This window comes from Tinamus guttatus, unplaced genomic scaffold (genome assembly GCF_059628265.1).
Source record: "Tinamus guttatus ecotype Peru unplaced genomic scaffold, ASM5962826v1 Tinamus_guttatus_pri_ptg000343l, whole genome shotgun sequence".
Classification (NCBI taxonomy): domain Eukaryota; kingdom Metazoa; phylum Chordata; class Aves; order Tinamiformes; family Tinamidae; genus Tinamus; species Tinamus guttatus.
The window spans coordinates 910,984-928,487 of NW_028288877.1; the positions used below are offsets into that span (position 1 = coordinate 910,984).

Here is a 17,504-nt window from a genome sequence, read left to right on the forward strand (position 1 = left end):
TTCTAAATGAAGAAAACTTTATTGGGAGTTTTACTGCCTGTTCCTGCTGTTTGAGTCACCGGTGTGCTTCCCCTAGTGTTACCCTTCCTGAGCTGGGCAGGTGCTCAGCGCCATGGCGGTTGCTGCTGCAAGCCTAGAGGGGAACACACCACTGCTAAAACTGCTCCCAGCCCGGTGGGATTGAAAGCATCAGGTGAAAGCCTTCGGTGCAGTGGGCAGAACTGTGCCGTTGTTTCTTCCATGTGGTCATGTTCTGAGCCTGGTATTATCCTTTGCAGAGAATGTATGCAGAAACCTTCAAAGCTACCAGAACAAGTTACACACTACCGTTCCATTAGCTTTAATGCTAATTAGCTGTCTAAATCCTTAGGTGGCTCTGCCATAGTGGCACGGAGCAGTTTTATGAGCTCCAAAGGTATCATTTAATTGTTACATAGTTTACAAAAAAAAATCAAGTAGTTAATCCAGCAATTTCATGTTGATCTGTACCCTTGAAGGCTCCTAGTTTGCCATTCGGCAGTCTACCAGGGAATATTTCCTACACAGGGATATTCTTCATTGGTCAAGAAAGCAATAATTTCAGAGGTGTGGTAATAGTCACTCTGCCAGGGGGAATTCTGGGTGAATGGGTGAAACCATTTCAGTGTTTTACTCAGACCACTCCATACTGGATTTTTTTTTGTCTATCCCGAGGGCAACATTTTTTTGAGAAGAGAACAGTGGAGCAAACAAAAACTCCACCTGGACAACTCTCCCTTTCCAGTGTATATCCAGCATTCAGATCTCTTATGCTAACTAAAATATATTATTGTAAGAAAAGGAAGAGAGTTTCAGTTACTTGTAATTTTGGAGGAAAACAAGCATGGGAGACATTTGCTCTGGAAAAATCTGAATGCAAATGGCAGTAACTTAAATCTAACATATGGCCAACATCAAAACTTCTGTTGCTAGACAAATATTCTGCATGGGACAACACAGTGTGCTTGCAGGCGCTTGAGTTTCTCAGCAATACTTTTTCTTTGAGCAGGTATTTTACTGAGAAGAGATACCAGCATAATTTGCACCAATAAGATTAGGCATTTCAAATTAGTTCTATCTTTTTTCCGCTTCTCATTTTTCTATGTATTTGAACCTGCTTAGGATAAAATATTTTAATAATAGCTTGGGACTGCAGTGTAAAAGTTGCAGAGACACTGCAGATTGATGTATCAAAGATAAGAATTTTATTGGCCTCCTATAGAAATTCTGTTATAAAAAAATGAAAGAAGGTAATTACAGTTCTAAGTTAAGGGCATGACTCACAGAATTAAAAATAACAGTTTCTTTCACTCTGTTTTTGAAAGATTGTCTGGTTCTTTGGAAATTGAGCAGGACAGATAAATTATATGTCTCATTCAGTAGCTGTCACATAGTTTGAAATGTGTAATCCTCAGCTGAAAGGTTCCCTTATTTTACTGTAAGGTCATGCAAAGTCTTGCTTCATAAGAGGTGAAGTCCACATCGTCTATTCTCTGTAAATAATGATTTTTATATGAACTGCAAACATTCTAAAGGAAGGTTTGAGACCTTGCAGAGGGGGGCGGTGGTAAACTATTTATTAGTATCAGAACAAAATAGCGCTTCTACTTACTTATAGTTTAAGAGAATTTTAATTTAAACACTTTTGGTAAACACATATGGTAAATGATTTTTAGCAAGTTTTGCATGGCAAAATACTGGGTTTTAGTATGCAGTGGGGAAAACTTGCCATTTTATCAGAAACCAAACACTATTAGAAATGTCCTTCAAGCACTGACTAAACCTATTTTCATGGACATTACTTCCTGTTTTCAAGGTCTGCAGTTGGCCTGGACATCACCAAAGATGGTGATTGTTACGTGCCTTTGAACATAGTTTGAAGTCTCATAGTTGTCTCCAAATAAAGAAAGCCTGGACATCTCTTGTTTGGAGTCTCTGCTGTTCCTTATTCTGCAAATGTCTGCAGACAGAAAAGCAAAATAGGAGAAAAGTACTTAGAGTTTTCCACTACACTTTGAAAAAAGATCCTCTGTCATCTCTTTGTATACATAGGGACACAGATCACATATGTGATTGTTTAACAATGTAAGTCAGACAAGACTGTGGCGGTGCTGTGTTATCAAGAGATTCATGTGTGTGGAGAAAGCTCAAGATGTGATAAAAATTACATCGTTTGAATAATAAGCTTTTATAAGGTACTAGAAAAAAGTATGAAGTCCTTACATGCAAAAAGTAGCACCAAATAGGTTAAGCTTCATTATTAAATTTGTTAATAGAAATAAATTATAGCTTAATATTACTTTTTATTCTTTCAGCAGACTTGTCTCGATGCTTTGAGTCTCTAACCGATTTAGTAGAAAGGCCAAAGCTATGTCCACACCGAGTGAGGGCACTTTGGTTGGAATAGCAACAAAGTTGTCAGGGAATACTGAGGTTTGAATTTCCAAGAAAGGATGAAGCTTTCAGGTAGACAGCCAGAACTGCAGACCTTTATTTTGCCACCGAGAGAGGCACAGGAGCAATGACATTTGCCTTCTTTTTGAGGCACTGAAAGACTTTGTTAAGAAACTGATACACCTGCCCAGTTTCATATATAGTTTTTGATAACTCTAGAGGAGAATATAACCATTAAAACAAATGAAGTGCTCTTCTGTCCCTTTGCAGAGGTATAATAAAAAGTAGAATTGGTGGAAAATGAGCCCATAGCCTGGCACTGTGCATGTATCTTATTTTTCATTAAGTTCAGAGGCACACAGAGGCTTGGCAGGTAAGACCTATGGACCACAGGATGTTTGATATCTTTCTAGGCTTACTAATGAGCTCTTACAGGGCTTGTGGCACCAAGTCTGTTGGGCAAAGGCACAATGTTTCAAGACTTTCACAAGAGTTGTACAATTTTCCTCCTTAACTTCTGTAAAATGTGGATTTACTGCCTCCCATCTGTGGTCTATTTATTACTCCCACTATCACAGCCATCTGCAAGTCTTGAAGTCATGATTTATTTATTGTTTTAGCACCCAAACAATCTTAAAAACTACTATCAACCACATATTTAGGGACGTGGAGCTAAGTTGTATTTATAGTATCAGAAAGTGCTGCTCTATGCCTAAACTTTCCCATTATCCACATGCTCTGCAAGCAAGCATGGCTCAGGTGCGAGGTGAGGTTGACCTTCTGTGGTTTCGCAGATACCCGCAGTATCTTCAAGAACACATCCGGGGACAGAGCGCAGACAGCCCTGTGGGTATCGGTGTGGACTTTCAGCATGGAGAAGCGTAAGGACTTCAAGCAAATGACTAGGCTGCTGGCTAAGCCCTGGTCTGAGGTTAAGTTGAGGAGGTGGGTAAACTATAGGTCATGATATGAGAAGTTGCTGGATGTAACATAGTAATATGAGAAGCTTACAAAAGTATAGATAGCACTGTGAAGATCTGCTGGGTCTTGCAGATGCTTAAAGGGGAATTATGTCGGAAATGGTTGAGCTATATAGGTAGTTGGAGAGGAGTATTGGGGCCAACAGTACCTAAGTAACCGTATCAGCAATACCATATAAGGCCAAAATTACCTAGAAATACCAGATTTGGGTATGGATGTAGCAAACCAGGAACCAGTGAGAAAAATGTAATTAGGACAGGGTTGTTTATTTGAGAGGAGGCAGGTGGAGACAAATGGACATGATCGAAATGGACATGCTGGATGTGCTTGAGCACCACAGCCTAGCTCTTGGTAGCCTCTGACCCCTTGTTGGCTCTCACACTCTGCTTGCCGTGACCATGCCACAGAAGTCAAAGGTGCTTCTGCTGCCCATCGTGTCCTAACGAAGGGCAGAGGCAGAGCATTTCTCCACACAACCAGAGAAATATCAGAGCCATAGGAAGAAAGAATGGGCAGGAGTTATGGCAGACACTTTCAGTAACCTCTGATACCTCACAGATCATGGTGCCTTCTTAAAAGCAACTGTGCGTCGTTGAAAGAGTTACAGACAAGTTAGACAGGCATCAGATATTTCATGCAGATGTGTTCTTATGTATCTTAAGAAGCGAACAGAAATAAGTAATTGCACGTTTTAATTCAAGGAGACTACTACAGCCTCCTCCTTGGATCAAACTAGGCATCTCAAATTTTCTTGTATCTTGATCCCATGCAGTTAGTACCATATCTCCCTGAAGTCTGCTGTCCTACTTTGATTGGTTCTCCTTACTTCTTAGATTTGTATTTGTCTTGTTGCTTTTTATTTTATTCTCTGCCCTAAGTAAAGGCCATCTCTCTCTCTTCTGTTTGCATAAGACTAGATAGTGCTTGGAGATGCAAGCTGATACCTATTGCCGTATATTTTTGCTTTTTATTTATTTTTTTTCTTGCGATGGAGCTATGCACTGAAGCAACTTGCTCCCACTTTCAGGGTTTGAGGTAGAAGGCTGTTTATGCAATATTCAGTAGTCACTAGAGGCCTACTTTGCTTGAAAAAAAATCCTTCTTTAGTTAAAACAGTGTAACAAAATCTGAATTTTTGGAAACATTCACCTTTCCAGACCACCTGTTTCTGACCTAAGCAGTTTCAAGGACAAATTCTCAATAATACAGCTTTGGTTTAGTCCCTAGAACTTCCTACACACATAAAGCAGGAAATGCTTCCTGCCCTAAAAAGCGTTTATGAAACTCAGATGGGCCATGGCTGGGAATGAGCAGGCAAGTTGCATATACATTCAGTTTGCAGAGAAACTCTGCGATATTAATAGTATCGTGCAGTACATTTTGCTTCCTCAACATTTCTCTCTATATTACTCAAGCAAATCATTTTCATTCAAAGTTATAGATGAGCGAGCTCTTCCTTATTCCAATAGTAACATAAGCTTCTTGCTTTAATAAAGAAAACCCAATAATAAGAAAAAAAGTATATAATTCTATTTAAAAATACCTACGTCCAATTCCAAAAAGTGTCCAGAAGGGTTCAGGAAGCTCCCTTTCTAGAGGCCCCTGTCAGGTCTGATGAAGGAACCGGATGTTGTTTAGGTAAGTACTTATTTCAACAGTAATGAATCCATGGTTGGAACTCTGAATAACAGAGAGAAATGGAGAATTAAAGTTGGGACATTTCTTACCATTTTGACTAATAGAGGAGTTGAGCAGAGAAAAGGGAATGGGACAATCTTTCCTCACACGTGATGTCTGATGGTGTGCTGGTTGGTGACAAGGAGGCTTTCATGTTGTGGATTTTTTCAGATGTTTCTTTCCATGTGTAACTACTTCCCAAGCCTTAATTAAACAGTTGTGTGTGGCAGCTTTGGCTACTTATTCTTAAGAACAATAATGTCTCCTCTGCCATTAGGGACAGATACTTGTAAGTAGAGATTTCTTTTCTTGTAGATTTTTTCATGAGATATTTGATTGATAACATCTTATTCCTCCAACTAATAACATCTTATTCCTCAAATTGTGTTTAAAATGCTTGTAAAGCTCTTGTAAACATACTTTTATTGAATTCCATGAGTGAGGAGAGAGCCGATGAAGGTTCACAGGAGGCAGGAAAATAAAACCATAAGAAGGATTTTCCTCAAAGAAGTGAGGAATTTAAATAAACGAAATTCATGCCATGTGACTTCAGTGGAAAAGTTTCATGAGAGAGAACTATTTCCACGAGAAGTTGTATATATACTGCAGAATGGTTTCATTGAATCCATCTGGTTTGTTCATAGATGAGTAAAACTGTGAAGTAAGTTAAAAAAAATAAAAAATAAATGGAAAGAGCCAAAGAAGTAAACCAATAGTTTTTAGTCCCCATTGGCAGTAAATAACATTATCCTCCCCAGATCCATGTATCACATTCTGTGTGTTTAAAAAGCAACTGTGTCATTCTTGATGCTTTTAAAAATATAAGAGGTCAGTAAAAGAAAAGAAAGTCACTGCATTAGTTAGCAGCTGATGGTTCATTTTGCTCAGACCCAGGGCTGTCCCTGTGGGGTCTGGCTTCTCCTCTGTGCTCACTAGTCCCGTCTGGTCAATTAAATTAATAAAGGTCGTGCCTTGCTGCTTGCAAATACTTCCAGTTGTGTTTATACAAAATTCAAACCATTCCACTAAATCATAGCCTTAAATTTGATTTGTCTAGTTGCTGGTGATAAATGTCTTGGTTGATGTGAAGTCCCAGATTAATTTCTGCAAAACATATCCAGTCTTGTTGTTTGTGTAGAGTAAAAAAAAGACATCAGAAAAATATTAATGACATTATATCTAAAAAAAAATAGCCTTGCATGCATAAATCAGCAGAGCACTGCCATAGGTCTGGAGGCAATTCCAGCACCTCTGCTGTTTACGGAATTCCCAAATTATAACAACATGGACAGATCTGTGGGCCCCATGGTGCTGTGCTGATCTGAAGCTTTGTCACGGGCAGCAAGGAAACAGAAAAGACTCATCCATTTCAGCCTGTGCTTGCTGGAAAAACTTAGGATACATTCACAGGGAGAAAAGGGAGGACAGCCACACTAAATGGAATTGGATATTTTCTCCCTATTCATTTAGCCTTTGCCTCCAAGAGGAGGTTATGAGGTTTTCAGGCACCCAGTTTGCCCAGTTGAACCAGCCTTCCCCAAATGTGGACCTGGTCACTCGCTCTGCAGCTAGGGGTGAGTAGGGCCTGGTTCTGTGTGTTAGGGGGACAGCTGTCATGTGCTCATCACATCACTCCAGACCTGTTTGGTTTTTTTTGGTGGCTATTAACTATTGGCTAGACTATTGACTCTCTCTCCTCAATTCATGGGATATTGCATAGCATTTAAAGTATTTGGCCTTTTAGTGGTGTTATCTACAAAAAGCTGTGAAGCTGAGGACTGTGTTCGTTGGTTGGCAGATATCAGGCATAAAGCAGAATCTGCAGGGATTATCGCCCCTCTGGCTAGCCAACAAAGGTGGGTATTAGCATATAGCTTTCAGTAATTCAGTGTGTCTCTGCCTCTTACACCCACAAAGAAATGAACTCCTTTGTCATACTGACTTAACCATCATTTAATAAAATAGCAACAGTACCAGCTATGCTAGACAACTTTTTTTGCACTCTCAAGGAGCAGGCCCAGCCGCAGCTCAAGGTATTTTTCAACAATGTGTTAAATGACCAATCCATCACAGCACAGTTTTCCGCTTTAAGGCAGATCTTTCATCACTTTGGAGAGGACAGAGCTGCTGAGCTAATCTAGGACATTTTAGAGTGACATGTTTAAATTCAAGACTACACCTATGTTATATCAGATCCTTCTAAATTCTTGTTACAACTGTTGAACACCTGCTTAACTTCATCAAGAGCTGCTCTTTATGTGTTCACTGTCCCAATACTTCCAAAACTTTCATCTTAACATGTCCTGGGCAATCATTATCTCTATTTTCCAATTTTCTTCTTAATAGCAATTTAATATTCTGAAAGAAATGAGTAATGTGAAGTAATTTTCTTGTTGTATGTCTGCTAAATTAAAAGCATCTATTTTCCTTGAAAAGATGAAATAGTTGTAGTACTCCAACAGGCATATGTCAAAGTTCCTGTATAAGAGGTTAAATTTGCCTGAGAAACATAGTAATTTCCCATACATTTTTATAGCAGCCAGATTATAACAGACGTGCTTTTAGAAATCTTTGTTTTTAAGCATAAACTGTCGATTAACATTGATAGAAGCCAAGCAAAATTGACTGAGATACATGTTATTGCAGGCACATTTTTAGTTTAGCTATACAAAAATTCATAAAGTCTCTAAAGCCTTAAAGGCTTAAGAGTATCGGGGTATGGGACTACTGTGCAGGACATGCTCAGCTGGGCAGGAACTGAAACTGAAGAGCTCGGGCAGAGTCAGAAGGAAACCGAAGGGGACAGCTGGGAAACTGAAAGAAAAGATAGAAAGGAGACGAATGGGAAAAGGTACTTCCATACCTTCCGTGTATGGTTTATGATGACACTTTAGTTACAAGATCACACTATGTATTTTCTGTGATCCACATCCTCACATAACATATGAGATGGATGATGGTCACTGAATATGCAGCTATTCAGCATCTTGTTTCCTGTTGAAGTCCTCTCTTTAAGGCACTAGAGCACTAGACTCTTCAATCTATTATGTTTTTTTTAAGATAGAAACAATTTATTTTAGCTAATTTATTCTCAGAAACAGATGATCCCTTTTGAAAAAAAAAATTGTGGGAAGATGTGTGAGGTAGAATTTTGTTATGGATGAATCTGTCTGAATGATTTAAATTGGAAGTAATTAATGAAACATAGAAATCAGGGTGGGGGGAAAAGCTGAAGCTGTTGCCTTTAAAGAGTGAAATCAAATCACTTCTATGGAGGCGTGCAAACCAGGAGAGCAAGTTTGGAAGCATATCTCCAGTTCACCTGACATTTTGCTGATGTTGAGAAAGTGCACGGTTAGAGTAGGTATCTGAACCTACTTACTGTTGCACTGTGTTGCTGCAAGGATACTTAAAGTGTCAATTCAATGTCCTATGTTATTGGCAGTGATAAAGTCATCCGGATTGTTCCTGACAGTGAAAGGGAAACGCAGATCCTGAAGGCTGTATTTAACAGAATTAAGGTGAGTCTGATTTTTTTGACTTTCTTTTGTCCTTTGCTGAAGACCAAAGTGGTTAACTGACATGCCTTTCGTTTTTTCATTTTACTTCAAGCTATTTTATGCTCTGGAAAACAGCCTTTGCCCATTAAATTCCTAATTTCCCAATAACAATTAATGCCTGAAGGTAATATAGGTGCCACATTTGCAGATTTGCTTTTTTTCACTCTTATATTTCTTGCTAGCATACCTAGTTCTGTTCTGCGTTATCTATCTACCTGATGGGCTTATTTAAAGTCCTGAATTTATTCAAGATGCGAACATAAGCAGGAAAAGGAAGAATTGATTTCTCCTTCTAGCAAAAATTTACCAATGACAGTAAAGAGGGTAAAGCAGCACAGGCAAAACAACTAAAAGTCATATGGCCAGTGAACGCTCGTGTCCAACTGACTGGACTGCTGTCTGGGCATAGAGAGAGGGACATTTTGGTAGCTTTGGCAGTCCTGGAATACACAATTTTATGTCACAGCAGAATGCCAGTGTACCAAAATGTTGGGAGCATGCACAAAACTTCAGTGCTGCTCACTGCCTCCAACTTCTGCCTAGATATTGTGTAGTCTGGGATGAATCTTTCAGTCTCTCTTGTTTAAACCTCATGTAAATGATTGTGTTTTCAAGGAGGCAGAGAGGAAAAATGAAGAAGTTCAATTGTTAACAGCTGGGGTGTAAGCGGATTGGATCTGAGTCCACCCACCCAATCAAACATAGTAAAGATCTTATAAGAGCCTTTTCACTTTTACAAAAAGCATTCTATCTTTTGGTTATGATAAATTTTTCCTGATATTCTTTTTTTTTTTTTAATTAAAGTACTACTACAGCACTACCTTAGATGCCTCATCTCAGGACTGCTTACTGCTGAGAATATGCCAGCAGTCAAGATATAGATACCTAACTAGCTTTAAGTAGCAAGGCTGAGGCTCTCTCCATTTCTTACTGATGTGTTTAGATAGCTCCCCGCTCAGCGTGCTAGCTTTTGTGAATCCCTTTCTTCAGAGATCCAGCCTCTGCCTATATTGCATAAGGAATCCCAGTGTTCAACAGATGCTGGGTCTGAACACTATTTATTATAGTGCTTTTGACTGCCATGCCCAAGTCTCTTAAAGAATACTGTTATGCATCTTTTTCTGCAGTGATTATTACTGTCTCAGTGAGTCTTTGGACCTGATTCAATTGTGAAATTAAAGTAACGCCCCAAAAAGAATAATCATTTTACTCACAATTAGGAAAAAAAATCTAACCTTAAATCCAAGAAATGCACATGGAAGCTGTTTTTCACATTAATTTCTTCCCCTTGGATGTTGGAACATAAAGAGTGAGCACATGTGGTTTTTCCTTCTCTTCTTATTGCAAACCCTGTTAAGCAAAAGGGTTGCTCACCTTCCTGAAACTGGTTCTCATTACAGAGCTCCCTTAGGCTCCCAAAAGGAGATTTCTTCACCCACTTCCATCGAAGTGGGACCAGTAGCAATTTGAATTAATAACTGCATGCTTCAACTCAGAGGACAGGATAATAAAAATTTGGCAAAGTGCATTGGAATCTGGCTAGTTAATTGGAAAGTTGGTTTTGGTGAGGTAATAAGCTGGGGATGTTGAAGGGAAGACCAAAAGGAAAAAAAGGAAAAGTATTGACACTTCGTTCACACTCAGTTTCATGAAAACAGGGTGGGTTTTGCTGCTTTTCAGGTCTTAGGACTCCACAGCTGCGTCACTTCCCATCTACACATCCACCTTGGGTCAGACAGAGAGAAACACATCCAAGTCATTGATATATTTAAATTAAATTCCCCATTGTCTTTTCCAGAAAAAAAAGGCCCAAAATTTTTCGCTCGTGAGGGATCACTTTTCACAAGTGCCAGGTTGTGCTCACAATATCAGCAGAAGGCAGCAGTGGCCACAAGTCATCAGGACTTCAAAAGAACCATCCATTTAGAGTAGTGCAACTTTTTATGTCTCTGTGTTGCTCTCCCTTGGCCCCTGCCTCCCCAACACATGCAGCTTTCCCCAGGGCTGAATTCACCCAAGTCTCTGGACTTAGGTTCCATTTTTTAAACAGGAGTCTTGACGCTCTGTGCTGATAATTGCTCAGGAGGAAATATAAGACAGTTTGCAAAGAAAAATTATAATGCGAAGCAGGTATGAACAAGGTATTGATATAATCCTGTCACTGTCTTAACACAGGTTGTCTGACAAACAACAGCGATATGAGCAGAAGTTATAGCAGTAATACACAAATAGCTACGAGTATTGGCTTCAGGGTTTTTGCATTTTAGAGGCAGAGAACCAGAAGAGGTATCTCCTTAAAATGCATTTTGGTTTAGATGGTAAATTAATAGCAACCTATCTTATTACATATTCTGTTCCTCAAGAGAAAAATGAAGCTGGAACCAGAAACCTTTCAAGATATAGCTGATCTCCATCTAAATAACCATCAAATAACAACAAAATTACTTTTTTTTAGGGAAAGTATTTTGGGATTAACTGCAAGAATCTTAATGCTTTCTTTAAAACCATTTAAAGATGGCAGCTGAACCTGGATTATGATACGGTCTGGTGCTATTGCCCCCCACTGTCAGGAACAGAAGGAGAAATGTCAGTGAACACAGGAGGCAGGTCACAGGGTAGCTGCGGCTAGATTCTGCACAATCGGGTTGTGTGTTTGTTCCACGATTCCCTTGTGTAGAACAGATCATCTGTCTGCTGCTTGTCACTGTGATGTGGCATGCAGAAAGGCAACGGCAGGTCATGCGGAACCGCAGCAGTAATGTGCGGTGGAGCCGGGACGCGGGGGGCCCATCCCTCCCAATGCTGGAATAACAGTGCAACCATCAGATCATTCCCCCCAAATCTGTACTCTTCTTTCTTCAGATCTTCACAGAGAAACATTAAAAAGCAGAAAAAAAGCAACCTCTGAATGCAGAGCGCTCTGCAAGTCTGGTCTGGTCTGGCAACCAGACTGCTTAAACTACCTGTGGATTGCTCTTCCTCTGCTTTCTGGGCTGGCAAGGGGAAGAGAACAAATAAACCCCTTTTATCTCAGACTCCCTCCTTACTGTGTTGGTGGAGCTTTACTGTCCTTCAGCTTCTCACTAAAGAGAGTTGTTCTGTGTTTATTCCAGCCATTTCTTTCTGCCTTTAAATTCTTCACTTGTAAGGCAATGTCACTTAGCATTTGCCTCTAGCCTAGCTTTCATAATCCAGAGAATTTAAAGGAAAATTTATCTCTGCCCAGCCAAATGGATTCTACCAAAGGGTTTTAGCATGAAGGAGTAAAAGAAAATCTGATTATCCCATTGCAGAGCGTTGTCTTCCAGTGTCAGGCAAAATTAAAAAAACAAATGCAAGACTACCCCTTCTTACAGACTACTATGTTCGACAAAGGGAGAACAAACAGGAGGAAAATTAACATTTGCTAAAAAGAATCGCAATATGTCTTTTTATTTATTTTGTTTTATATGCCTGTTTCTTAATAACAGTTCTTTCCACTGATTTTATCATAATTTAAAGTCTGCTCTATCTTCCTTTTGTGTGTGTGTGTGTGGCCTTATAGAGATCTCTTCTACTTCTAGGGGAGCTTTTATAATAGGTAATAATTTTGTGAGCTCATTGCTGACAGATTAGCTTAAGGAAAACACATGCCACATAAAGTTTAAAGGATTATCTACATAGGAAAGTAAGAGAAAGTACCAATATACTGCATACCTGAAGAATTAAACTAGCTGTTGTTTGCCTCCCTTGATTTGGGGAAACCAAGTAAACCCCAGGGAAGCAGGAAAGACAAGGAGAATTTGCCTATTCCCATTCTGGAACCATTGCCAGACATGTCACAGAAAAATGTGCCTGAATTGCCATCATGAATGTGGATTTACACAAGCCTACACTAAGAATGACTGGAAAGATGATCCTGGAATTTGTTACATGCCCTAATGCATTTCAGGTAACTCAGGAAATGCCCTTGCTAATTAGCCTGGACAGGAATGACAGTCTAGACGCAGCGTGTCTGCAAAGCTCACTCAGGAGGCTGGATGTGTTAACACCGCAGCGCTTTAGTCCACATGGAAACCTGGTCATCTCAGTCAGAACGACTCTGCTATCCATACCTGAGCTGTAAGGCTAACTCACACATATTTACAGAAGATGGAATCACTTCAGCCATTTTAAACTTAGTAGCTGAAGCTCCCTAGGACAGATACCTGCTTTTTTAAAATCTGAGTTTGGCACTCCATTTGAGGGCCAAAACTAAACCCTGAAACCTGCCCGAAGCATAGAGAGTGCTACAGTACAAATGCCACTGTCGTTACTGAATGAATAATGTGTAATGAATCTTTCATTCCACACATTTAGCTTTTGCTTCATGAATCGCTCAAAGGCAATTCCCATTAGTCATAATCACTTGCTGAGTAATTTCCACAAATTGGTTTTGCCCTATAGCTCCATTGCCAACAGCTCTTTGTTATTAATCATTATTATAAATCGATGCTTTCATTGGGCAGTTCGATTAACTTGCAGGCGACACTGTGTTGCTTTTTTCCCTGATGGGATGAACATAACTCATAGAAATGGATTGCCAGGAAGAATAACCAGCCTTGGAAAATAGCTGGAAATGTTTTTTTTTTTGGTTTTTTTTGTTTGTTTGTTTGTTTGTTTGTTTTCCTTCTGGAAGTTCTGTAAAGTTGCTTGAACGTGCATGTACCCAACCAGTAAGTTCATTCACGATAACCGAGCAGGAAGGATTCACTGGTTCCTGCCTGCCACCATCTTAGCCTGCAAGGCCGCGGCGGATGGCTCAGCCGGCGCTGCTGTCTCGTGCCTCATGGGGCAACTCCTCTGCTTGGGCTCAGTGCCACAGCGCGGCCCTCACTCCAGAGCAAACTCTTTGAGAGCTCCTGGTCTCCATGCGCTGCCACATGCGCAAAGGTTGCCGACGAAGGAGTCAACAGCCCGGCCTGAGGCTGTAAGAAGGGAACCCAAAGGCATCCTGTCTTCCGAGGCAGCCGATGCCAGACCCTGCTTCTCGCCACGTGACAACAGCAGCAGCAGTCAGGAGCGCTGCCTTGCGCACGGCAGCGTGCCAGCAGCCAGCAGCATCTCCTGTCTCATGGGTACGGACGAGGGGGGTATGACGGGATAGGTGTGGTGGAGCTCCTCCTCCAGCTTTCCAGTAAGGCAACAGGAATGTTGCATTGCAGTGTCAAGGCTTGTTTGCAATAGGCTGTGCTAGACTAAAATGCAGCAAAATCTTTTACAACTCAGGTGCAAACTCATGGAATTACATACCTTTTATTTCCCATTAGTGATCACTGTCATGATTTTTATAGTGACTGCTGCTCTGATGTAATCATAGGCACCAAATATCAAGTCTTTTTATGGAAATGATACAAATATTTATTTCCAACAGAGTGGGTAAAACCACAGATAGCACCTTCAGCTTCACTGTTTTCACACTGGTCATTTGCAAATTGTGACAATGATCAATAAAAGAAAAGAAAGAATATTTATGAGGGTGCCAGAGTGATCTGAATACTCCCCAACTACATACTGCCTGTCCCCCAAGGGCTCCTCTTGTCCATCCATTTTCTCTCTGTCTCGTATCGCACTGAAATAATTGTCTTGCTCTTTCCTGCCTAGGAGACCCTTTGAGTGAGTCTGTTACTGATTTATGAACCCTTTCATGATTTTAAATCTTTTGACTTGACTGGCAGAAACAAATGTCACATTCCAAAATACTTTGCGAGGAACAGATTTGTTTGGATTCCTCAGACCCACTTTCATCATCTTTTTATCTGCTTTGGAATTTATTTTTCTGAGCATCATTTGTGAAGTGCTACTTCATTTTAGCCTTTAATCATCATTTCTATTCCATCAGTGGTCTGAAAGCATTTTTATCACATATGTCAGAGTTAAGTCAGGGCTGTTTGTGTAGGTAGCAGGGAAGCTGTTGCTCTGTGAACATGCCTGGCATAATAGAGTTAGGCCACTCAGCCTGCAGTAACTTTTACTAAAGAAATTCCTGGGCAGAGCCAGACACTTGAGAGAGCCCAGCCTAGCAGGCCTTGAAGGCACCGCTCCGTTCCCTTTGCTTTGTTTTCGCACCTCTGCAGCAACTGCTTATCCACTGCCATCCACAAGTGGATCCTGTCATTGCAGTTCAGAGAGTCAGAAAGTAGCTTTTAGCGAAAAGGGCTCCACTGGCTCCAAAGACAACTGTCAAGAAAAGCTTCAGAGATTAAAGACTATCTGAAAATGCAGTAGGAAAACCTGTGAGCCAAAGTGGAGCTATTCCTACCTGCAGACAGGGGTTAGCCCAGTAACCAGGCTGTGTGTGTTTTGCTTAGCACATGCAGTAAACATCTCATATTATATGGTCAGATGCTTTGTGCATTACTCCAGATTTTACTCTGACTTATACAATAGGTCAAGTTAGATGTGTGCAGAAAGTTTCAGGTGCAGAAGGAACATAGGGTGTTACACATCAGAGGTTACACATCTATATAGCAAAGTACGTGTCTAGAAATCCACTTGGGCTCAGAGGGAGAGAGTTGTTCCTGGAAAACTTTAGTAGGAAAATGCCAGGTGAAACAAGAGAGCCCCTGCAGGGTGGGTGTGTTGTTCTCTTAAGGTGCAGGAAGACTGGACTTTGGCAACAGAAGCAATCTGCTCCCTCTTCAAATGGGAAGGGAGCCCAAGCCTGAGCTTAATGAAGTGCTCAGCACATCTCGCATTCTTTTTCATGGAAGCAGGATCAGGCCCCTGTGTTGCCATTCCAGTGCGGAAACAAGTACAAAATGAACCAAGTCATAAAAAATAAGAAACAAATAAAAAAAATTATGAGTCTGTTAAGACTGTTTCACATCTTTCAAATACACTTATCTCAGTGGCATCTGTACTTGCAGGAATGGATGTGCAATTACCATATAATTGTGTCTTGAGTTTTTAGTCGGTGGCTCTCCTGAGGAATAGTCTAAGAGCCCTTTCCTGCAATGAAGAGCCCAGTGCAGAATTACTCCCTGTAGGAGAGGGGCAAGATCATTACTCAGTTACAGTCTCGCAAAGAGCAGCAGGACGCGGAACCTCAGGCCACGCTTTGGTCACATTCCCTTGCAGCCCGTATTGCGGCTGCTGCAGTGCAGCACATCGGCCCCCCTTCATTGACACAATTACTCTTACCAGTCTCACTGAAAAGCAGATTAATACTAAAAGGGTAGAGACAATTAAATGTCTAGAATGCTAAATCGGAAAATTAAATTACTTTGCACTAGCAGCTAGGTCTACCTTGCAAGTCCTTCCGGAAAGGGCAGGAAAACCCATTCCTACTAGTGACTGGACCTTTCTTCTGCATGTAAGAGTAAGATTTGCAGTTAGGAGTGTCCATTAAGTTCCCTAATTGGCAGGGGCAGGTGCTGAGGAAATCGATATAAAATCCTGATCTTGAGAACATTTGCAGCAGTGAACCCGTTCCAAAGAAGCACAGCTGTGGCTTTGAGGTGAGCAACAGCAGAGTGATAATTAATTATCCACTAGTGTCAGAGTCAACAGTACAAATGTTGCCCTGTTTTCTGACCTATTCTCCATGTCTTTCACATTCAGGCTAAAAACCTAAAAAACCTAAATAACCTAAAAAGATTATCTTCCCCACCCAAAACATTGCTAAGAACAGAAAGTAGTTGCATCTATAAACTTAAAGGAGCATGATGTTCTAAATGTGCTTGAGATGAGTGCTCAGATGGACTAAAGATATTGCTGTTACCAGCTACCAAACGTATATATAACATTTTCAGAGAAATCAGTACATTCTGTTTCTTTGAGGGGTAACAATAAGTCTTTCTCCATTCACTTTGATAGGTGCTGCTGTTTGTATTCAAGATAAAATGTGATAAAAGACTTATCTTTTTTTTCCTGCATAAATAAACAGAAAAGTAATTATCTGCTGAAGTTCTTATCTCAGAACTAAACATATGTATTGCCCCACTATTCATTCTTTGTGAATGTGCCAAGAGAAGCCTAAAATGTCATCCCATTCAGCACTATGGTTGTGCATGTGAGGGGTCTTTGTGTATATACATGTATATGTCTGTATTAATTTTGTATATGAGGAAGCCTCTGATAGTCAGACCTTCGGCAATATCGGTGAGAATAGAATAGTTTCTGCTTCTTCTATCCTCAGTCTTCTATCAGATTTCTGACTGAAAACATTCCTAATGAGTTTCAACACAGAGGGTGGTGATGTGTCTATATGTGAACATGCCTAAGTGCAAAACCCACACATCCTGATAGAGCTTACAAAAAAGAACATTACTGCTTGCCTTACTGACTAAATGCCCATGCGTTTCAACTGATGGCGTCATAACAGTAACTATGTTCTGAACTTCACAGTGGACAACATTTGTCGAAGGAATATGAAATTAGTTCCCATGTTCACTGTGATGTTGAGACAAGACCAACTTCCATGCATGTATTGCTGGGTAAATCTCAATAAATATAAAAACCGAAATTACAAGGTTATATAAGCATTAAAAATAGCTATCTGTATGAAGTATAACATGGATAAATCTATAAACAACTTTGGATGGATACAGGATATGCTATGGCAGAGTTATCATATGGTAGAGTTATCATACTTTCAATGAGAAGCGTCAATCGGCTCTTTGATCTGTACTGATCTCACACCTGATGAGAGCTCAGCATCTTCCTTTTGGTCTAACTGGAAGGAGCAATTAAACACCTCATCATGAAAGGGTAGTGAGGAACAACTGAAGGCTACTGCCAAAGCAAATGGCTTTAATTACAAAGCGTGAGCTGTTCTAAGCCCTGGGGTTTGAAGAAGCCAAAGATTTCTCTGGGTGAAAAAGGAATGTAGAATGTGTGTGGTGGTTAGTGTGT

At 40.4% G+C, this 17,504-nt stretch overlaps 1 protein-coding gene across 1 annotated transcript in view; it reads left to right on the forward strand.

The window, feature by feature from the left end:
* Positions 1–3,162: 3,162 nt before the first annotated feature.
* CPA6 (carboxypeptidase A6) overlaps positions 3,163–17,504 on the forward strand; it is a 45,269-nt gene continuing 30,927 nt past the window's right edge. Inside the window, exons 1-2 of the mRNA XM_088529741.1 lie at positions 3,163–3,293; positions 8,516–8,591. Of these exons, the coding sequence (XP_088385867.1) occupies positions 3,163–3,293; positions 8,516–8,591 (207 nt within the window). The remainder of the gene's footprint in view (positions 3,294–8,515; positions 8,592–17,504) is intronic.